Here is a 23,463-nt window from a genome sequence, read left to right as displayed (position 1 = left end):
ATCAAAGTTGATAAGAATTTCTGTAAGGCGATACTTATTTTTCCAATATAGAGTAGAGACCTAAACTTAGTCTCTAAAGGCAGGCATAAGTGGATTGAGACCCCACTTTCACTGCTAATATGCTATAAGGATTTGGGGCTTAATGTGTCTCAAACAGCTTTGTCCACGAAGCATTTTTATTTCCATTTGAATAAGAGGAAAAATAAAAATGTAAGATTTCCAAAACATGATTTGCAAATTATTATCTTGTAGGTAATGCTCTTTGTGACTTGTTTGGAAAGGAAAAAAAAATGGATTTCTGTCTTTTTATCCTCTCCAATGCCTAGCACAGGGCCTGCACAAAGTAAGCATAGGAGCTTCCTCACCACAAATCACCGAAAACTGTGACTTTGGATCATTCTGGAGCAATCACATTGAGTTTATACTGAATCCTTTATGGTACAAATATAAATGGATAATTAAAACCTTCCATTTGCAGAATCCCAAATAATAGTAACTTCCTGGTAGGTTTTCACAAAATGCCAAAGAATTTATATCCTGAAGATAAACTACCACACAGGGGCGCCTGGGTGGCTCAGTTGTTAAGCATCTGCCTTCAGCTCAGGTCATGATCCCAGGGTCCTGGGATCGAGCCCTGCGTCAGACTCCCTGCTCAGCGGGAGGCCTGCTTCTCCATCTCCCACTCCCCCTGCTGTGTTCCCTCTCTCCCTGTGTCTCTCTCTGTCAAACAAATAGATAAAATCTTTAAAAAAAAAAAAAAAAAAGATAAACCACCACACAGATATAAAAATACATGCATACCTTTTTTCCCCACTCAAGATAACATAATTAATATTCAGGCAACTTGTTCAGCTTCTGATAAACAAAACCAATTATTACGCTTTCTGTGCACATTTTTTTTTAAATACAATTACTTAACTCCTTTCCTAGAAATTCCCTATTGAGAAGTACAGTACAGACTTCTTAGAGAAGGAGAAATACCAGAGCAAGAATTAAGGAATGAAATGACACAGAAAATAATACACAAGTTGAAGAACTTTAGTTTTAAGAGTGGAAGGTCACTTTTAAAAACCTGCATCTGGCTAATTTCTATAACAGGTAGTGTTTCAATGAATGGTTTTGTTGGAAATTATCATCATATATGTGTATGTAAGGAGATGAAAGCAAGACAGAAGACAAGGTAAAAATGCAATCTGATAAAATCCCCAGATGTACTGTGCTAATGTAACAATTATATTTTCCATATTGGTTTCAGTATGAAGAACTTCTCTTTCTTCATGGACTAAGGCAGCTGAAAACTGTTCAGGAAACAGAGTCTGGAAAAATAGAGTACAACCCAAACTTGAGTACCTCATATTTCCACCTTTAAATCAAAATACTTTAAATTAGAGTCATTTTCTAATCCCACCAGAGGTGCCTCTTACATTACCATCATGATTAAATACCATCAATAATACAACTGGCCACTCCAGAAGTGTAGGTATCATTCTTAGCCTCCCCCTTTCCACCCCCTTTGGTCAGGGGCACATCTAGTCACTAAAACTCATCTATTCTACTTGTAAAATAGCCACTGAGTCCATGCCCCACCTCCTCTACTAGTGCGAAGTTCCAACTCTTATCCACTAATAAGAGCTAGTCAGAGTTCCAATCCTTATCCACTTCCACCCTGACCATAAAAACAGCTTCTTAGCTTGTCTCCTTATTCTACATGATTCTCCACTTGGTCCCAGAGTTGCCTTAACAAAACATGGACTGATCATACCACACATATAGATAAAAACTTTCAATGCCATCGCCTACAGAAAAAAATATTTCTCATGTTTTACAAAAATAAAAAAAAAAGTCTCCTACACTTGACACCAAACTCCCTTCCTGCCATGGCCTTCACAAACATCCCTACCATCCAGATTAGTTATACTCATCTGTTTTCTGTATGTGGATGTGGTCTTGTCACATCACCATGTATGCATTGCATACATGTCTCTTCCTAGTACATTTCTAAGCATCCTTCAAAACCTAGTTTGTATGAAGATGTTTTCAATTTCTGCCTCAAAAGAAGACTCATTGCCTAATTCTTGGTGTTCCCATAAAACTTTTTTATACTTCTTTAAAAAAAATAGTTAATGAACCAGTCTTTCACTAAACTCCAAGCTTCATGAGAATAGAGGCTCTGTCTTACTCATCCTTTTATCTCCATTCCTTAAAAATGTTTGACACAAATAAATAGACAATAACTACTTGTGGAGTGAATGAATGATTATTAATGAAATCAAAAGATCCCAATGGGTACCACTTGCTAGTGTGGTTTTTGAGGTTCAATCAGTAGAGTTCAGTAGGCAACAACAGGTGAAGCATCATGAAGCGCAGCTCCCATGAAAAGCGTTAGGACAGACAAAATTATACATCTTCCTAGCTATATCCCCAGATCTCTTCTTTTAAATGGTGAGTACTTAGAATTCTATTAACTGCTGTTAAATTAGATATAGATTTTCTAGAATAATGCTTTTTGTTATTTATTTAGCAACCATTTATGGAATACTTTCAACTATGCCTTTAATGGATTAGGGATTCAATGATTAAGGACTCTTGATAAGTATCTCATATATATCAACAGCTGTAATATGCTTTTGGGTTTATTGAATACCAGTTTTATCACTCTTTTTTTATTATCTTAAATGGGAGTGGTCTGTCCTTTAAGAATGACTCGGATCTTTATCGTGTCCTATTTTAGACATTAGGTGATCCATGTATTTCCCAATGGTTTATATCCATTTTAATGAGAGCCAGTTATAAAAATCTAATTTCGTTGACTATATGCCCAGCAACCCTGTCCATAAACGTTCCTAATTAGATATTACCTTAGTAGATTAACTGACACAAGCACTTTTATTTTCCCAATTAATTTCATGGAGCATAAGGAGAAATTTCAAAATCAAATGTATTTTTAAAACCCAGCAGATGGCAGTGCAGTGCAGAATATGCCATTTTTAAGACTCACACTTAAATTTTCCAAGTTAATTTCTAGAAGTAAAATGTGTTTCTTGGTGCATCTCTATAATGTAGGCATGTAGAAGAAGATCAGGTGAAGGACAAGACAGGCTGAGAAGAGCAAGTTGATCAGATTCTGGTCAGAGTGTGGCATAGAATTCTCCAGGGGAATGTCTGCATCTTTCCTACTAAGAATCTCTGACCTAAGAAGCAAAGAAATATTGAATGGAAATAGCAACTGGGTTTCTCCACTCTCAATGTAGCCAGGCACTGGGAATTTTAAGTTTTTATTCTGTTATAAAATGGCTTTTGCTGACAAATTTTGCTCTGCAGAATGCAAACCTTGACTTCAGCCCCCATATTTTCAAATAATAAGTTTATAAGTAAATGAAGTGGTTACTAGATACTGCAGATGATGCGAAAAACATTCCAATATATTTCCCCAAAAACACATATAAACAGTTCTAGGAGGTGTAAACATTAGGAGCTAAATGTCTAAACTGTAGTATTGATTTATCAAGGTTTAAATCAACAAAGTAAACATTCATATTTAACATCGATGAAGAAATATATATCTTCTTTTCAAAATTTAAAATTCTAAACTTTTACAAATGACTAATTAAATGAAATAACCATTTACATTGGAAATTGAAATATATGCTTGTGAGTAAAGACCTAAATGACAAAAAATACATAATAAATATCCAAACAGTGTACATATGGTGGAAATTAAATTTACACTGTAAGAAACTTATAAAATCAATTTTTTTTCTAAAGGAAATGTCTCAATAGAATGCCCGCCTGGTTCAAGTTCTTGTGCTGATGCTCTGAAGTGTGTAGCAATTGATTTATTTTGTGATGGAGAATTAAACTGTCCAGATGGTTCTGATGAAGACAATAATACTTGTGGTAAGTAATGCCCCCCACATTTTCTCTCGCCACTGCCTTTTCATCCTCCCTCACTGTTTACAAACACACCCTTCTGAGATACCAGAAACTACTGGAGAATGAGATATCCCAATACCCACGATTATAATTTAATACAGAACCTAATAAATAATTATATTAATATTTTCCTGAACTATATTATGCAATATTAAACATTAATTTAGTGGAATTCTATTTGATGCCCCTGAAAAGAAGGCTGTGATTAATGTCAGTCATAAGTGAGGGAAGAGAATGTCATTGTTTTTCATCCTTTATTAAACTACTCCAAACTATTATGAATTTGAAAGCTCTTTCATGTTTTTCACCATTATACCATAATATCAATCTTTTTTTTTTTTGCCATTTCAATGACCCCTCACTCAGTAATTGCCACCACTTAATTTTGATTGTTGCTTTTGTTTGCCTTTTGACATAGAAACAACAAATAGACAAATTTTGTGCTGGAGTTGTAGTTCTGTGAGTAATAGAAACCAGTTATGAATAAGATCTTGTCTCAGGAATAAAATATCCATGCTTTATTTGTAAATTTTGGCATCTGTTTAAGCGTTAACATTATTATTTTTATCAATTATTGTTATTATTATTATTTCACACTTAAATAGTACTTGCTCTATGCCAAGCATGACTCTAAGTGATTTAAACATATTTACTCTTTGACTTACTTCACTTTATAGTTGGGTAACATATATATGAAAGATTATCACATAACTGTAAATATAGATTGATAAGCAAGATGAAGAACTATTTGAATAATTCTAAACTTATAATTTGTTCTTAAAGAATTAAGCAGAAAGCATGAATTGAATAATTTTTTGATGTGGTTTATGATCATGATCAAAATTGACTATGAGCACAATTAGTTCCTGAAATGTATAAAGGTTGTAGTTACAATTTGCTACACTTTGCTCTCCTATTATTTGTTACACTTTGCTCTTCTTGCCTGATATTAATTGAAGATGAATGCTCCACTAACAACCAAAGCTTGAAAAGTTACCTAACCCCTTGGTACCTACTTTAAAAGACAGGCAGTTGGCCTGTTTTCCAGGACCAACGTAAAAAAAAGACAACTTGACGAAAGAGGCTTCTACTAAGCAATCTCAATTCAAATGTTCTTTGATAAAATTCAAACCTTCAAAGTTTAACTACATATTTTGAAGTGCACTCAGAGCATATTGGAAGAAAGTGCAGGCTACAGAATATTTTTTAATCTATTTTATATAACTAAGTTACTCAAAGAAGAAGAAAGCAACATTCTTTTTTGCTATGGTTTTCAGGCAGTTTCCAAAACCTTTTCAGGGAGAATATGATACAAGTGTGCCATCATGAGGTAATAAGGGTGATGTTGCTTAATATTTCAAAAAGAACAATGGATGCCAAAGTTAGACACATAGCTCTATGCCTATTTAACGATGATCGATAAACTTAAGTGGGGAGGAATATGTAAGATGAGGTGAATAATCAGAAAATGTCTTTACTGTCATGGAGTTAATAATGTTCATGGTAAAGCAAATAGCAGTGCATTTCCAAAAATAACCATAGAAGTATCATGTTAAGTGTGACAGTTTGTCCTAATATAAGTTATATGAATTCTTTTTCTGAGTCAGTATGGATTGATGGCATGAGCCTCTCAGTATTAGAACTGAATTGATTCTTTAAATTTGCTTTAAAGACACAATCAAACTGCATTTTTAGTTTTTAATATCATGGAGGTTTGTATTCATTGAATCTTAGTCTCAACTAACCATCCATGTCACTAACTTTCTTAAGTCTCTAGATCCTCATTTTTCATTTTTCTTGGTTCTCTTCATTATTTGTATTCTAAAATTAGCATTGTATTTATCTTGGAAAATAAATGTAAAGCTTTTGTGGAATAAATGTGGACAAATCAATCAATTAATCTGTCTTTATCCAGCTAGGATTCTGGCCTGTAAGCTGTTTTATTCATCATTCATCATTAGAGATGGTGAGCCCAAAAGCCCGGTGCACTTCGCCGTAGCACCAACTTGAACTTTTAGTAATGTCATTTCTACATGAAAGCTTGTGTCCATTAATCTACATTCACAAAAAAATTAATATAAGATTATTTTTTCTGTATGAAATCTACCCTTGTGCATGAGCGCGTTTTCTCTCTCTCTCTTCTCCAGCTGTGAGCTCTAATTCTAGTGTTATTAATAGAGTCACACTAATGTTGACTTCCTCACATAGCTCCCTTTTTTAGTCTTTAGTTATTTAGGTTTTACACAACTTATAGCTGACTGTAGCTGAACCAAGGCTTCTTTAAATTGTTTTTCTCTTCTGATTAGAATGGCATCAGCAGGAAAGTTCACTTTTTAGCTGACCTGTGAGAAGGAAAGCTGCTGACTCACAGCCTTTAGACCAATGTTCAGACCTATTTGGAAGTTGTCAACTGTCTCCATAGATCATTTGCATGCCTCTATATACGTGCACGATAGACCTCGGTGGATGGGCATAGATCATGTTTGTTTTATATATCCTGGAGATTTTAAGTACCTGAACAAACACGCAACTAGTAAATATTCAGCCAGCAGAGGGAGCTCTCAGTAGGTTCTAAAAGCGTAACTTTTAGGAATCCCCTCCCATTACAGGCAACATTTCAGAGAGCTCAGTACCTGATATTATTTGACAGGCTCGTTTATCTCCCCTTCAGGATTTTTTTCTCATGTTGCACTGTAAAGCACTATGCAGTCTAAAAAGTTATAATCCTGAACACCCAGTAATCCTAGTTATCCATGGCTGGGTTAGATCTGTCCTTCTGAAAGGCTATCCCTCTTCATTGTCTTGCATAAAATTCAGTTCTCCAGAAATATCCTGAAATTAAATGAAAGAATGTATGAGAAAGCCCCTAGAACAAGCCTATATCTTGAAATAATAATATTTTGGCATTCTGAATTTCGCTATTATAAGTAGTTCAATACTGTTGTAATTTTATTTTAAATGCCTTCAGGAATATTCTTCTTAAGAATACTTTTATCCTCACATGCAAGAATTCCCCAGTGGCCCTTTAGAGCAGAACTTGATGTGCAGATTATCCATTCCCACTAAAACTCAGCAACTTGATAAACTGGAAAAATTGATCCTATTTTTTAGGATCGGCTAAATACTATGATAAACAATCTTAGCAATTTAAGACAATAACAGTTTGTTGATCATGTCATGGTCCAAGGAAGAGGGCAAGGGGATGCATTCTGTCTAGGTATTCAGGATGCCAGTTCCTTCACTGTCCCCTCTGTCTCCTCTGTCCCCAGTCCTCCCCTGGATGCGCTGCAACCCACTGACAGACAAGGGAAGAATGTCACAGAAGGTCTTTTTAGAAATCACCACTGGAAATAAACACAATTACTTCCACAATAGTTTAATGGCCAGGATCAGTACACATGGCTCCATTTTTAAAAGTGCAGTCTAATGACATGCCCTGAAGGGTCTGAAAAAGGGTATAACAAACCTACAACAATCCTGCCACCAGGGACACAACTCAGGTTTTTGGAAAACTATGAATCTTGTTGTACAACACAGACCTGTTGAAACTTCCCCCAAAAGATGTAGTGAATGGGTGTGAAGAAGGGAGGAATCACTGAAATGTTACGTGATTTACAAATTGGTTTTATAAATTCTTAAACCAGTCCTGTTTTGTGCCCTTTTTACTCTATCAGTTTTGCTTCCTCCTAGTTGTTGTAGAATGTTATTGCAAGTGTGAGCTATTCTAATTTTAAGAACAATGAAAATGATGGAATTATTTAAAATTGCCTGTTTCTTCTTTTATTTATAATTCTGCACACACATGCCTTCCTCCCTCCCCCACTTTTCAGTTCATAGAATAGATGATAACATCATGATAGCTCTATATATTGAGGTATCGGTCAGGATAGCCTTGTATGCTCAGCAGTAAGACTGTCTGGTTTGAATTGTCACTAATAAGCTAGGAGAACGTTGGCTAGTTACTTAACCCCTCTGTGCCTCACTTTCCCCACCTATAACTTTATAAGATTGTTGTGACAATTATATTAATACATCCATAATAACTTCAGAAGAGTAGCTGGCACATAGTAAACACACCATCAAAGCTAGCAGTTAATATTAAGACATAACTGGCAGGATTGATTGCTCTACTTCATTAAATACAAACTATTTACAAGAGTAGGAGACTTTCTTGCACTGCCTGTGATCTTGAAGTCCATGTTTTTTGTTTCTGTGTTTTTTTGTTTTGTTTTGTTTTTTTTCACAAACAGATTAAAAGGCTCCATATACCACCTAAAGTATAAGCAGACACTAATTTTACTTTTACAGTCATTGAAGCTAAGGGATTGATTGTCCCATTTACTTGGGGCATGGTCTGTGGTGGGCAGAGAGTTGAGGGTAAAAAAAGATTTCCTTTTACAACTAGGATATTACTTAATTCTGCATTAAAAAAATCACATATTTTACTGTTTATCTTCAAATCATACAGATTCTCCTCAACTGTCCTCATCTGTTTGGGGAAGTATTACACATAAAGAGATTCAGTTCTCTCAACAAGCCCTGATACTCTCCACTTCCTCTCCCAAATCTGTGATGGATTTTTCAGTGCTTAGTCCTTTTATCTTGGATTATCTTTTCTGTTCTCAGTTTTTGTTGTTTATTGGTTGTTTTGTTTTTTGTCTTCTGCTGGGAATCAGGCATCAAGTCATAATCCAACGTAGTGAATTCCTAGGCCATTATTTTTAAATAGACTTTAAGTCTTACAATTTACAATCTTACAGTCTTACAATCACAAAGTCAATTCTTATCCTTTTTAAAAAATACCAAAACTAGCAAAAAGCCAACCAAAAACAAGAGAGTTTTATGAAAATTTCTATATGCTGTTCACTTTTTCAGTTTTTTCTTTTGTCCTTATAAAACATTAGATGTCGGGCGCCTGGGTGGCTCAGATGGTTAAGCGTCTGCCTTCGGCTCAGGTCATGATCCCAGGGTCCTGGGATCGAGTCCCGCATCGGGCTCCCTGCTGGGTGGGGAGCCTGCTTCTCCCTCTGCTTCTGCCTCTCTCTCTCTCTCTCTGACTCTCATGAATAAATAAATAAAACATTAAAAAAAAAAAACATTAGATGTCATATAATAGCATGTATTTTATAACTTGACAGAAATATTGTATACTGTTACATGGGATTTTCCATCCATCCATTTAGGATTAGCTTATTTTAGCTCTCAGATTCCAAGAGCAGCAATTTAATTTTAACAAATTTCTTTAATCTCCCTACCCTCCATCAATGCTTCTGGCCTATAAGGAATTAACAACCTGCCCAGAGGAAAAGGACACAGTCTAGGAGTAGTTATTTTAGAATATGGTGTCAACAGAATCAAGTAACTAAGTATATAGAAAATAATCTAAGAAAAATTAAAGATTGTGAAAATAAAATGGGTTTTATTTTTTTGACACATAATATGCATAGTAACTGTAAAGGGGACACAAAACGTGGTGAGGCATGGATCCTGGTTCATGCCCTCAGTATGATTCTTAACTAGTTGGAAATTATTCAGATATAAGTTAAAGACAACTGATTATACATGACATCAAAGAGAACTATATGAAGTAAACTTGCTACAAGAATTAAAAGAGGAAAATGAGGAATCATGAAAAGTAAAAGACATGTTCAGGAATATTGAATGAAAATACTGAGCTAGCAAATTCATCCAAAGAAGCAAGAAGTTTACAAGATGGTGGAATAGATTGGGTGGATAGAATTCACCACAGGGGGCGTCTGGGTGGCTCAGTTGGTTAAGCGACTGCCTTCAGCTCAGGTCATGATCCCAGGGTCCTGGGATCGAGTCCCGCATCGGGCTCCCTGCTCTGCGGGGAGCCTGCTTCTCCCTCTCCCACTCCCCCTGTTTGTGTTCCCTCTCTCGCTGTGTCTCTCTCTGTCAAATAAATAAATAAAATCTTTAAAAAAAAAAAAAATTCCCCACAGACCACCAGCAGCACACATATCATTTTCCTGGCCATATTCTGATCATCTTCAGAAGGACATAGCATGTAAGGCACATATTTGAAATTTACCCTGACTCCAATTTAATGGGGAAAATAAGGCCAAAAAATTAGTAGCTATTTGTCTAAGTTAGAAGTTTATAATTCAAATACATTTATTTCCTTAAAAATATGAAAAAATACTAAAAATGCAGCTTAGGTATGAGTATTTAGAAATAGAATGCTTTTCTAAAGGAATCTATGGTGGGTTATGTACACGTATTTGAAAATAGACACTAGATTTTAAACATGAGATCTGATCTACTCGCATTTGATCATTTCAGTTTTGTAAAATGGCCTCATACAGATTCAGTCATGAATGTTCTGTGAAGTGTTCATTAGCCAATTTGAATCCCATTTCATATGAGAAAAATTTTCCAGGATTGGTTTTTGTCTAACATGAATTCCCATCTTTTTTCACAGCTACAGCTTGTGATGGAAGGTTTTTGTTGACTGGATCTTCCGGGTCCTTTCAGGCTGCTCATTACCCAAAGCCTTCTAAATCGAGTGTTGTTTGCCAGTGGATTATACGGTAATATATCATCTTCTATTCCCTGTTTTTAAGTCATTAAGTCTTTCTCAGATACAGTACGTCCTACCACCTTCAGTAGTCTATTTTTGAACAATCATTTTCACTAGCTATGAAGCAAAGTCTTCCCAACTGATAACTTGTCCAAGAAGCTTCTCTCTCATTCTTCACCTTTACAAAGGTGTTCTGTGCTGTGGATAATACTGTCTAATAAATAGGGCCATCATTGATCTCTGCAGCAGTTCTTTTTTTCCCCCTATGATTGGCACAGATTAAGTGCTGCCAAGGTGAACAGCAAGCATTTATATCAGTATATTGCAATATATAATATTCCCATCACTTGCATCCTGGCCACAGAAGAGTTCCTTTCTCATAATGTCAGCATCTGTAGGAAAATCTCCTCTGATGTGATTCAGTCATGGCAGATTAAGAGAGGGGACACCCACTATACACATCCTGTTTGCTAGATCTTGAATAACACTGGGATCAGTTACTATGTATTTCAATCTTAATTCAATTCAGCTCTTAATTCAATCCACTAATTCAATCATTGTGATGATCCAAATAATCAAGCTGAAGGCTGATCCACCTTAATGTTTATCTAAGCATTTTTCACACAGGAGTAGTACCCAATGTTCTTTCCCAATATTTCAAAGGAAAATAATTCATACCCAAATAAATAAAAGTAACACTGAAATAAACTCATTACAACTTTTTTTTTTTTTAAGTCCAGGACTTCTCACACTTTCAAATAAGTTAACAAGCAATATAAATCTCAAAAAACGAAAAAAATCATCTTAAGCCACTGATTGTTTTCCTCCACAAAGCATGCAGAATAAGTGTTCTATGGACTACACTTTGATAAATGACATTCTAATTAGTTCATTTCTTTTTTTTTTTTAAAGATTTTTTATTTATTTATTTGAGAGAGAGAATGAGATAGAGCATGACAGGGGGGAGGGTCAGAGGGAGAAGCAGACTCCCTGCTGAGCAGGGAGCCCGATGCGGGACTCGATCCCCGGACTCCAGGATCATGACCTGAGCCGAAGGCAGTCGCTTAACCAACTGAGCCACCCAGGCGCCCCTAGTTCATTTCTCTTAACAGCTGGATGGGATTATGGTTTCCCAATCCAACTTACTGCATAATAGTTCTAATCATTGTGATGACTCACTGGAAAACCAGGGGGATCAACATAATAGCTGATTAAAGAAGGTTACAAGTCAGTGCCAAAAAAGTTCTTTCCAACCATATGATAGAAATGGTCCCATAAAGATGCACAGTGCGGTTTACTTGCATAGAAATATCCCGGAGACGAGATGGGATATGAAGGGAAGATTGTTACAAACACATTTACTTGGCATTATTCAGAGAAAGAAGAACGTCCCATTCTCTTTAAATAATTTCTGTTTTGGAGCTCAACCATGTGTAAGTTGTTTTCATGCTCTAGACAACAGGTCATGTGTGTGCCTAAGACAAGATTTTTGTATTAAAAATGGCAGCTCACTTGTCAAGTGAAGAATTAACCAATTTGGGGGATATTGTTTCCAATATAATCACATCAAATTTTAAAAGAAGCATTTATAAATGGTTCTTAGCATTGTTCATAAGCAAAATGAAAAATATTCTATTCCTTACTTAAAATGTCAGCAGAAAGCTTTAGAAAAATCTTAAATTACTTCCTCTGAAAATGGAAAGATCATGAATCCTAAATTACTTCTTCATGACAATCTTTGGAATTTTATTAATACCAAATAAAACAATTTAATTGTTAAATCCACTGCTTAAAAAAGCTCGGTCAAATTTACAGGAACGTTTATAAGCAGAACAAAACAGACTGCCATAATAGTAATATCATTTATGTAATAATCACACTATGTTAATTAAGGGTTTGTATGGTTTTATTCTTTTTACTTCCTTCTTTAATCCTTAATTTAAAAAATATTTTTAAGAAATCCACCATTAGGGGCACCTGGGTGGCTCAGTTGATTAAGCATCTGCCTTCAGCTCAGGTCATGATCCTGGGGTCCTGGGATTGAGCCCCGCATCAGACTCCCCGCTCAGTGGCGAGTCTTCTTCTCACTCCCCCTCTGCCTCCACCCGTGCTCCTGCTCCCTCATGCACACTCAAATAAATAAAATCTTAAAAAAAAGAAAAAGAAGAAATCCATTAGTGCAACAATGATTTTGAAAACCCAAAGAATCCAAAATATTACCCTAAACATTGTACTTCAAGATGAAATTATGATTTAATTAATCATATAAACAACCTAAGTATGTTTTCTTCTCAAAACTGATTACTATAATAATGATGCATTGTCCTTGATAGTTTGTTTCTCCTAATGGTGATCAAAGTGGGGGTAAAGACAATGATGTTTCCTACAAGATTTGAAGACCATTTAAATAGTAGAGAAATGCCTAAAATGCAATTAAACTATATTTTGGGCTAGACCAGCCCATCCTTGGAATTATATTAAAACTACATTTAGCAGAGTGTCAAATATTAAGAATCTGAGCACTGGAGACAGTCTGTATGAGTTCAAATCTGCTCTCTACAGATTCAAAATGTGTGATCTCAGGCAAATCACTAAATCTCTTTGACCCAAAATTTCTACAGTCATAGAGTTCAAGATCTCTAAATTCAGCAGCCAAATTCACCATTAAATGTAGTAGTGAATGTAAAGGGCTTAGCGCCATATTCATATATCAAAAAAGTGGACTCTAAAAGAGATTACTATTGATATAAAAATGCAAAATGCATAAATTATATTTAGAAAAATATTCATTCCCTTCAAAAAATCATAAGAATACCATGTCTAATATTATAAAAAACAGATACTGTATTTTCTAATTAGTCTTAACATTTATAAAAGACCACATTTTTATTGCAGATAAGTTGGCTTTTCTGAATCAGAAGAAATAGAAAATAATATGCACCGGTTTCTCTCTTCTACCTTCAACTTCATATTTTAAAAAAGTAAAAGAATCCTGAAAACAAAAGTTCCTAAGGAGCTTCTCTTGTATCTTTTGGTTTCATAGCTTAAAAATATAACGTGAAGAAAAACTCACTATATTCCTGCCTAAAGACACCAAAACTTCAATTTAAAAAACAGAAATCACCCCTGAAGTTTGCTTCATTTCTTCTTCCTCTGTCTCCTTAAGCTTTGATGCTGGAGTCCCTAGAGGTCTCACCAGCAGGCTCACTCGCCCATCCCTGAACTGACCTAACAGAGGCAGGATCTGTATAAATGGCTACCATCATATGTCCATAGATGACAAGATCTTATATGTAGAAAATCATCAAAATACACACACATACACACACACAAACACACAACTAATAAAAAAATTCAACAAAGTTACAGAATACAAAAATCCTTGTAAAAAATCAGTTGTGTTTCCATACACTAACAATGAACAATCCAAAAAAAGAAATTAAGAAACAGTCCCTTCCAAAGACTCACACACACACACACACACACAACACTCACATAACACAAACACCATATTCACCCCACACATAAACAACACACACACAATTAACACACACCACAAATCCACCACACCCACATCAAACAGGTACCACACAATCATACTGCACCTACAGAAAGAAAAAAAAATAGGGAGAAATCTTCATAACATTGGTCTTCAACAACACTAAAAGCACAGGCAGCTAAAGCAAAAGTAGACAAGTGGCATTACATCACCTTAAAAAACCTTCTATACTGAAAAGGAAACAATCAGTAGAGTGAAAAGGCAACCCATGAAATGGAAGAAAATATTTGCAAGCCCTATACCTGATAAAGGGTTAATATCCAAAATACATAAGCAACTCTTACAACTGCATAGCAAAAGAACAAAGAACCCAGTTAAAAAATGGGCAAAAATCTCAAGTAGATATTTCTCCAAACAAGGCATACAAATGGTGAACAGGCACTTGCAAAGTTGCTCAGCATCAATAATCATCAAGGACAGGCAAATTGAAGTCTCAATGGCCATTATGAAAAAACAGAAAATGATCACTATTGGTGAGGATGTGGAGAAATGGAGAAAATGGAACCCTGTATACCACTAATGGAATGTAAAATGGTGTGGTCACTATGGAATAGTGGAATATGGACTATAGGGATTCCTCAAAATTTTTAAATGGAACTACTATATAATCCAGCAATCCCCGTTTCTGTGTATTTATCCAAAAGAGTTGAAATCAGAATCTCTACGAGATATTCACACTCCCATATTCACTCCCATCACAGCATTATTCACAATAGCCAAGAGGTGGAAACAACCTAAATGTCCATTGACCAATGAATGGATAAAGAAAATGTGGTACATAAATACAATGGAATATTATTCAGCCGTTAAAAGAAGGAAATCCTGTCATATGCAACAACATGGGTGAACTTTGAGGACATCATGCTAAGTGAAATAAGCTTTTCACAGAAGGACAGACACCGCAGGATTCCGTTTATATGAAGCATCTAAAGTATTCAAACTCATAGAGACAGAGAGTAGAATGGTGGTTTCCAGGGACAAGGAGAGGGTGAAATGGAGAGTTACTGTTGCATGGGAAGAGTGTTTCAGTCATGCAAGTTGAAAAAGTTCTAGAGATCTGCTGTGTAACATTGTGCTTATAGTTAACAGTTCTGTATCATATACTCAAAAATTCACTGAGTGTCAATCGTATGTCATGTCTTTTTTTAAATCATAATTAGAAAATACATTCAAATTTTAGAATGCATAAAGAGTTGTAACAACCTATTAAGAGGGTAGTAATCTATTTTTTGCTTTAATTTAGTGTAAATCAAGGACTCTCCATTAAACTGAGCTTCGATTATTTTAATACATATTATACAGATGTATTAAATATTTATGAAGGTGTGGGTACAAGCAAGATGTTAAGAGGTAAGTTAAAACAAATAAATAATCCATTATCAAAATGAAAATATGTGGTAAACTCTGAAGTAATGTGTTTTCACTTTGATTTTAAGCTGAATGTGGACTTGAACTTTATGTTAATGACAGGAAAAAGCAAAACTGGTTCTCATTATAAAAATTAACAATTTAGTGCCCTATGTGATCAATCTTCTTAGTAATAAAATGGTTATGATTTCACATGATCCTTCTCTACTTTAGGTTTTTAAAATCATGTGGAATTTTCCAAAGAAATATAATTATGTCTTTGGTTACTATGCTTTCTTTAACTGTTACTCCCCATAAAGCAAAATTCAGACAAATCCTGAAAACCATTGTTCTCATTCTCTCTAGCATTGCAACTCACAGAATATCTTCCTATTTTCAATATGCACTTGACTTCTCAGTCTCTCGCAGGGCTATTTCGAGTAAAGTGGGTGAAACAATGACTAGCCCAGGATGTAAGATCAGTAAATGGTAGCTGTAGGTGGTATTGCTCTTATATAACCATCTGTCCGTACGTATGTGGACACCCTTAGAAGCTGAAAAGAAAGCGGGGAATGAATTAATATACATGGGCTCACTCCGCTTTATTCTGTCTGGTCTCAAAATGCATAGACCTACCTATTCATGATAGCCAACAAATTAAGAGTGAAATTCCAAGAGGAAATAAAATAAGGATGAAGAAGAGGATATAAAAATGGAGTCCAGGGAATAACTAGTTTTCCTCACACTTTGGAGGGAGAGTCAAGTGTAGAGCTGACATGAGGTTACAAGTGACACCTATTTTTCAAGCTGCATTTATTTCAACTATTTTGGCTTTCAAATTGCACTTGTGATAATGAAAAGTGAATCCTATCTAATAAGTGTTTTTGATTAAACAGTTTGAGAAATAGTTAAGCATATGATGTATACTTTGTATTGGGTGCTATTAATGTAACATTCACTATACTGGGTGTTGTGTGTGGATATTCTTATTCTATATTTTCAATAAACCTGCAAAGTATGCATTACAGGAGAAGGAAATGAGGCCTAAGAGGTTAAATGACTACAAGTCCATAGAGCTAGTTAGTGTTGGAGGCAGAAATCAGACTTAAGATTCTCTGACTTCGGGGCACCTGGGAGGCTCAGTCGGTTGAGTGACTGCCTTTGGCTCAGGTCATGATCCCAGGATCCTGGGATCGAGTCCCACATCGGTCTCTTTGCTCAGTGGGGAGTCTGCATCTCCCTCTCCCTCTCCCCCACCGCTTATGCTCTCTCTCTCTCATATTCCCTCTCTCAAATAAATAAATAAAATCTTAAAAAAAAAAAAGACTCTCTGACTTCAAACACAATGCAATTACTCATTGTGTTAGAAAAGCCCCTAGTACAAATATAATAGTGAATATACATAAAACAGATGAAATCAAGTAAGTCACATTTGGCTAAAATAAATGGGCCAGCCATTTGATAATCTGCTTATTTCTGTGGTTGATAAATCCAGTTCCTTAAAATTATAATCAACATAAATATTTACATTAATAAACAAATAAGCCAAGTCATATAAATTTCTCCAAGGGCTAATGTGATATTAATAATAAATTTTAGCATACACTAATGACTTGCAATGTGCAAAATAGTATTCTAAGCACTTTAAGTTAGCTCAATAAAAGTTCCCCAAAACCATATTATGTAAGTGTTTTATAATTTTTACTTCTATAGATGATGAAAGCAAAATTCACAGAGGCTAACTACCAAAAGTGATAGGTGTAAGTTACCCTCATATTCTTTTACTCCTTGAATACCATGATTTGCCTAAATGCTATTCTCACTTATTTTCATGTGCTTAGATTTTCAGTAATTCATAAGTAAATCTTAGCATCACCAGGCATAGTGATATGAATAAAGCACAAATAACTATCATAAAAAATCAATAAAGAAATTAAATATCCAAATAAACAAAATCTATGAGAGTGTATTTAAACCCTTGAGAATAAAAAATCTGGGAAGATATCCCTAATTTGGCTTAGAGTCAGGACAGAAAAAATTATAAAATCAATATAAAGTTCCGTAGGAAAAAATCTTTCACTCACCTAGTATTCTTTTGAAGTCCTACAGTTATATGGGTAGACAGGCAAAGAAATACTCTTGCTTCTATTATTGCAGCCCAAGTTTTAACCATTATTAGTATGGCATGAGAAATACCTGATAGAGCCAAATTTTTAGTTTTATAACTGCTTAGCTTGTGTGTTTCTTAGAGGAACTGCCTCAATAAAGGAATACATCTTTTCTTTTTATATGTCTATATAGTGTTGTGTGGCTAATAATTAAAAATAAAAATAGAGCTTTTTCAAACCACAAATATGCATAATAATTTGAGGTTTTCTAATGCTTAGGAGGAGAGGCATTTCAATTATAAAAATCAGTCATAACTAATGCTTTTAGTTAACTGAATGGTATAAGATAGATTGATAGATCAGTTGATAAAACAAATTGATGGATGGACAGAGGATGGATCAATCAATAGATGAATAAACAGATAGATATATACATATAATAGTCATTCTTTTTTTTTTTTTTTTTTTTTTTTTTTTGTAGCTTCTCTCTGGGAAACCAATCCTGGCACAATTAGGATCTTTTCCAACCAAGTTACTGCCACCTTTCTTATAGAATCTGATGAAAATGATTATATTGGATTTAATGCAACATACACTGCATTTAACAGCACAGAGCTTAATAGTAAGTACTGTTTATTCTTTAGGCTTTGAATCTTCAGATGCTTCAATATTGTAATGGAACTTTAAAAGTAGCAGAACCTAAAATTTTAGAACAAGGTCATAATTTGTCTCATTATGAAAGTTCTTTATGAGTATCTCTTATGTATAGCTCTCTCTACTTGATACTTGGAGAAATTGGGAAATTAGAAAATAGTTCATATTCTTCAAAAGAATCAAATAACCAATTTGACAAAAATTACAAAGTTTCATATATATGTATATGCATAAAACTAATTCTGAGAATATTCCATATCAACCTAATTTTGACCCAAGTATTAAATTTAGTAAAAAGAGGAGAGAAAAATAGGAGACAAAGTTTATGTGGGTAAACAAAGAGAGGTAAGATGTAAAACTTAAAGAACAATAAGAATAAGAAGCTTGTCTTTGCTAAAGCCCTACTTGGATATAGGAAGAATGTTAATTTAAGACAGTTGACAACAAAAAGCTGGGTTTTTTTTTTTAACTAAATGGAATGAAACAAAATTATGATGAATAAAAAAAGATTGTGTGCCTGACAGTTATAAGTGTATAAAGGAGCATAGGGGAAGGGAGAGAAAAATAAAACAAGATGAAATCAGAGAGGGAGACAAATCAGAAGAGACTTCTAACCGTAGAAAACAAACTGAGGGTTGCCGGAGGGGAGATGGGTGGGGGGATGGGGTAACTGTGTGAATGGGCATTAAGGAAGACACTTAATGGAATGAGCAATGGGTGTTATATGCAACTGATAAATCACTAAATTCTACCTCTGAAACTAATAATACACTATATGTTAATTAATTGAATTTAAATAAAATTAAAGTAAAAAAATAAGTGTATAAGACAGTATAAGACTAGATTATTTTCATGCAATTGATTACAATTAGTCACAGTGTGGAATAAATTTGAAGTGTTTTCTTTTTTTTAATTCACAGATTATGAGAAAATTAACTGTAATTTTGAAGATGGCTTTTGTTTCTGGGTCCAGGATCTAAATGATGATAATGAATGGGAAAGGATTCAGGGAAACACCTTTCCTCCTTTTACCGGCCCAAATTTTGACCATACTTTCGGCAATGATTCAGGTATAATTCACATTTAATTCAAAAATCAAAAGGAAAATGGTATGTGTTGTCTGTTGTTTAATTCAAAACAGTTTTTTCAGATTTTCTTTTTAAAAATAATCATGGCTAATAAGTACTTTTAAATGAAAATGCTAATCAAATAGGCAAGTAAGAGTTTGTATTTAAAAAAACATATTTTTTTACCTTATATATTCATGAAACATTAAAAAGTTCACAGGGGCCATTACAGATGAGAAGACTTGGGTTGTCATCCTAGATTTGCCACTTATTATTTATTAATTGGACTTGTAGGAGGCAATTAGCTTTTCTGAACTATGGTCTACTTTGCCTTAATTTCATTTTCCAATTATTTATTGTTGGTGTAGAGAAATACAATTGATTTTGGTATATTGGTCTTGAACCCTGAAACTTTGCTGAACTTGTTTATTAACGCCAATAGTTTTTAAAGACTATCTTAGAATTCTCAATATACAAGATCATGCTATCTTGGAATAAAGATCTAGAGATAGATTTTCTTCTTCTGAGGAGCTGACTTAGTCTGTTTAAGCCACTATGACGGAATACCACAGGCTGCTTCGTTTAAACAATAATTTATTTCTCATAGTTTTGGGGACTGGAAGTCTGTGGTCAGGGTGCCAGCATGGTCAGATTCTGGTGAGAGCTCATCATGGACCCATGTCTTCTCACTGTATCCTCACACAACAGAGGGAGAGAGACAGAGAGTCAGCACTCTCTCTTATATCTTCTCATAAGGTCACTAATTATCTCCCAAACACCCTACCTCCAAACATCATCATATGGGATTAGAGTTTCAACATATAAATTGTGGAGACACAGCCATCCGTCCATACCAAAAGGACTGTGGATGAGCTGATTCTAAGGCATGGTCCTGAGGGAAGGATTGTAATTTGTAAATAACTTTTTGTGTGAATATTAGAATTAGATTTCAGGTAAGAAAATAACATTGGAAGCAATAATAGTTGATGGAAAAGAACAGAAATCATGGGGAATTATCAGGAGATAAGGAAATCATAGTGGGAAGACCACCCATGAAAATCCTGGAAGCATGTATTTATAATTCCAAATTAATCACTGAACAGGGAGTTTCCAAATCTAGAAGTAATGTGGATCTTGTAAAGTAAGGAAAATGACAAAAAGGACAGAATAGAAATTTCTGCATTTAGATAATTTTCTTAGGCAAAATCCATCCTACAATATGACTTGTCAAAAGGTTACTGGTGAAAATATGGTTCAATTCAAAAAAATGCATTGCAATCTTCCTTTAACCAGACATGGCTCTAGGCATTGAGAACACAGATCTCATATCACCACTTCCATAAAATCTGTCTAGAAGTTCTGAGTTGAAATTTTCCTTTCCATTAAACATTATAAACACTTCTTTTATTTTTCCTGCCACATGGTATTATATTTTCTTAGTTACTTCTTTTCAGAAACAAGAAGCTTCATCTTTGAATTCCTAGTGCAGTCTCAGTATCTGAATCTAATTAACACGTAAAATTATTTTTAAATTTAATGAATGAGTATCTACAACTTTGACTCAATAAGCAATTCCTGATTGAGTGAATTATTGACTGCGTGAAATTGTTTGTAACATAAAAATAACCTGAGCACATGTGCATTGTAATTTATTATCAATGGCCACTTTTGTTACAGAGATCAATACTCTCATTTTTATAACCTGAAAAGTAAATAGCTGATTTAATGTCAGTTGTGAATGACATCTGGTAAGAGGACATCAAAGAATTCACTTTTCCAGGGCAAAAATGTATCTGACTAATCCTGTTCCTTTAGACAGTGGTCTACCTGGAATAACAAAATTTGGTTCATCACACTACTTCAACTTGATCAAAACATTGCTTAATAAAAAGTGACTACTTGTGATCTATTTTTAATCTATTTCCACAGTCATCAATAAAAGCCTCAGTTGATTAATTCTTCTACTCCTTTATTCAAGAAGTTTGTTTGTTTTTTGAGCCCCAATACCTATTCAAGGGACTCAAAATATTATCTTTGAACAAAAATAAACCAGATTTTCTGCAATCATGGAACATATATTCTAGGGGGGAAAAAAAGAAACTTAAAACTAGAAACTAAGCAATGTGTATGACAAGTAATTACAATTTGTGGATATGCTAAAAGTGAATGAGTGCTCTGAGAAAATATATAGAGCTAGGTAAGGACAATGGTGAAGGCAAGTCTGCTGAGGTGCTGTTCCAGATTAAAACAGGATGATCGGATGAGGTCCCATTGAAAGGTGACATTTAAATCAAAACTTTACAGAATTGAAGGAATCAGCCACATAGATTATTCTACACAGAGGGAACATGCAGAACAAAGACTTTAAAGGGAGCATGCCTGACCCATTTGAAGAAAAGCCAAGAGGCCAATATGGCTGACATGGAATAAACAGGGCCGGTAGAGTGCAGATAATAATGGCTCTTCTATGGCTTTGGCTTTTTCCTTGGTGAAATGAAGAGCTATTGGAGGTTCTTGAGCATAGAAGTGATAGGATTCACACTGGCTGCTAGAATAGTTTATGGAAAGGCAGGAACGTTGTCAGGGAGACCAGTGGAGAGTTATCACCCCACCCAGAGAAGAGGCCACAGGACTTTCAAATCAGTGGGAGCAGATGCACTGAGGTCAGATTCTGGAAATAATCTGAAAGGAAAGACAACAGGATTCTGCTTAATTAGTTAGCAGTGTAGAGCTATGAACAAAAATGTGTTCTGTGTAAATGGCCAATCCCATTACACCATACATGTTCAGTATTGAAAATAATGACATGCATACTACCATACGTAGTTAATCTTCTTTGAACAAGTGACTTCCCAGAGCCTGATCCTCTATGGGTAAATTAGTAATCTGCACAGCTAAAGACTAACCCCAAAGTGATAATCACCCCAGCTCTCTGAAGAAGCCTGGCCTAAAACAGTCAAATAATTTGACCATATTTTTGTCTTTATTGTAATAAAAAAAAAAGTCTTTACCACACTTGGACAAGAGTAGTTAGAGGAAAGTACAGAAAGCGTTTATATCTATTGACTATGACAGATACCTTTTATATAGTTGAAATCTTTGACGTTCAAATGATAATTTTTCTACTTTTATGTCATCATAATAAGAGATAAAATAATTCCACTGATATCTGAAGAATATAAGTACGTTACAGGAGAAAAAATGGTTTCAGCTTGCCAGCAGATTAAATAACTAGGGAAATAGGATGAAAATGACCAAAGTGAAACAGGTTGAATGTCAGGTGGAGGTTTTAAATAGTTGGGTTGGAAATGGAGTCTCAGGAGAAAGTCCTGTAGCTGGAGTTATTTAAAATGAGACAAGTCAGAGCAGTTCAGAGCCCACCAGAGGCAGTGGTGTAATGAGAACGGATGATAGGATTTAATAGGTTCTCTCCAACTCTCATACCAGTGATTTCATAATCTACCAGACATTCCCCCCCCCACCACACACACACACCCAGGGGCATTTTTCTTCCAACCTGCTTTTTTATGTGTCAGAACATCCTACCTCTGAAATCGAAGAGAATTAAATCTCTCCTGCTGTTCCTCTTATCCATGCAGGGGTTTTTTGTTCTTTGCCTTCACTTTAAATGGGGTTTTTTGTTCTTTGCCTTCACTTTAAATGACAGAAAAGTCTAAATGAAACAGAATAAACTTTGAATTAACATTGCTTTAGGGAAGAACATCTAAGCCCCTTAGCTTTTTGGCTCCTTCTAAAGAACTCTCTCCTGGTAGAGCAACGGGCTCCTAAATCTGCACTGTCAAGGCTCAGAGTTTCTCTGTACCTTCTAGAAGCAAAGGGAGTCGGTGGAGATGATTGCAATGATACAGGGCAGCATCTTGGGGTGCTCAGAACTGGCTCGTTTGTTCAGAACATTCAGAGAAAATGAGGTCAGTAACATGTGAAAACTTCAGAAATGGAAGGGTCACAAGAGGGCTAGACAGCCCAAAGAAAATATTTCTTTGTTGGCCTTTCTCAATGAAATCATAAGTGTTTCTAAGGCTTAGGGGTTAGCACAGTGTAGTAGCAAAGACCATTAAAATGAGACTCTGAAGTCAGCTAGATTTAAACCAGCACTGCAAGTTATCTCTTCTCTCTCTCCACCTTAGGTCCCTCATCCGGGAAGTGGGTTGATGATAATAGGACCTGACTTTAGAGGCATGTTTTGAACATTAAATTGGTTACTATGCTTACGAAAGAAAAAGAAAGAAAGAA

General features: G+C 35.0%; 1 protein-coding gene across 1 annotated transcript in view; it reads left to right on the top strand.

The window, feature by feature from the left end:
* The window catches only part of TMPRSS15 (transmembrane serine protease 15), a 113,511-nt gene that overhangs the window by 19,661 nt on the left and 70,387 nt on the right, over nt 1-23,463 (top strand). The window contains exons 7-11 of the mRNA XM_035017512.1: nt 3,766-3,897; nt 10,376-10,484; nt 15,277-15,383; nt 17,970-18,110; nt 19,063-19,212. Coding sequence (XP_034873403.1) covers nt 3,766-3,897; nt 10,376-10,484; nt 15,277-15,383; nt 17,970-18,110; nt 19,063-19,212 — 639 coding nt within the window. The remainder of the gene's footprint in view (nt 1-3,765; nt 3,898-10,375; nt 10,485-15,276; nt 15,384-17,969; nt 18,111-19,062; nt 19,213-23,463) is intronic.

This window comes from Mirounga leonina, unplaced genomic scaffold (genome assembly GCF_011800145.1).
Source record: "Mirounga leonina isolate KUSES-001 unplaced genomic scaffold, KU_Mleo_1.0 Mir_172, whole genome shotgun sequence".
NCBI classification, from domain to species: domain Eukaryota; kingdom Metazoa; phylum Chordata; class Mammalia; order Carnivora; family Phocidae; genus Mirounga; species Mirounga leonina.
The sequence above is the reverse complement of the archived record's forward strand: the minus strand, read 5'-3'. Positions and strand labels throughout refer to the sequence as shown.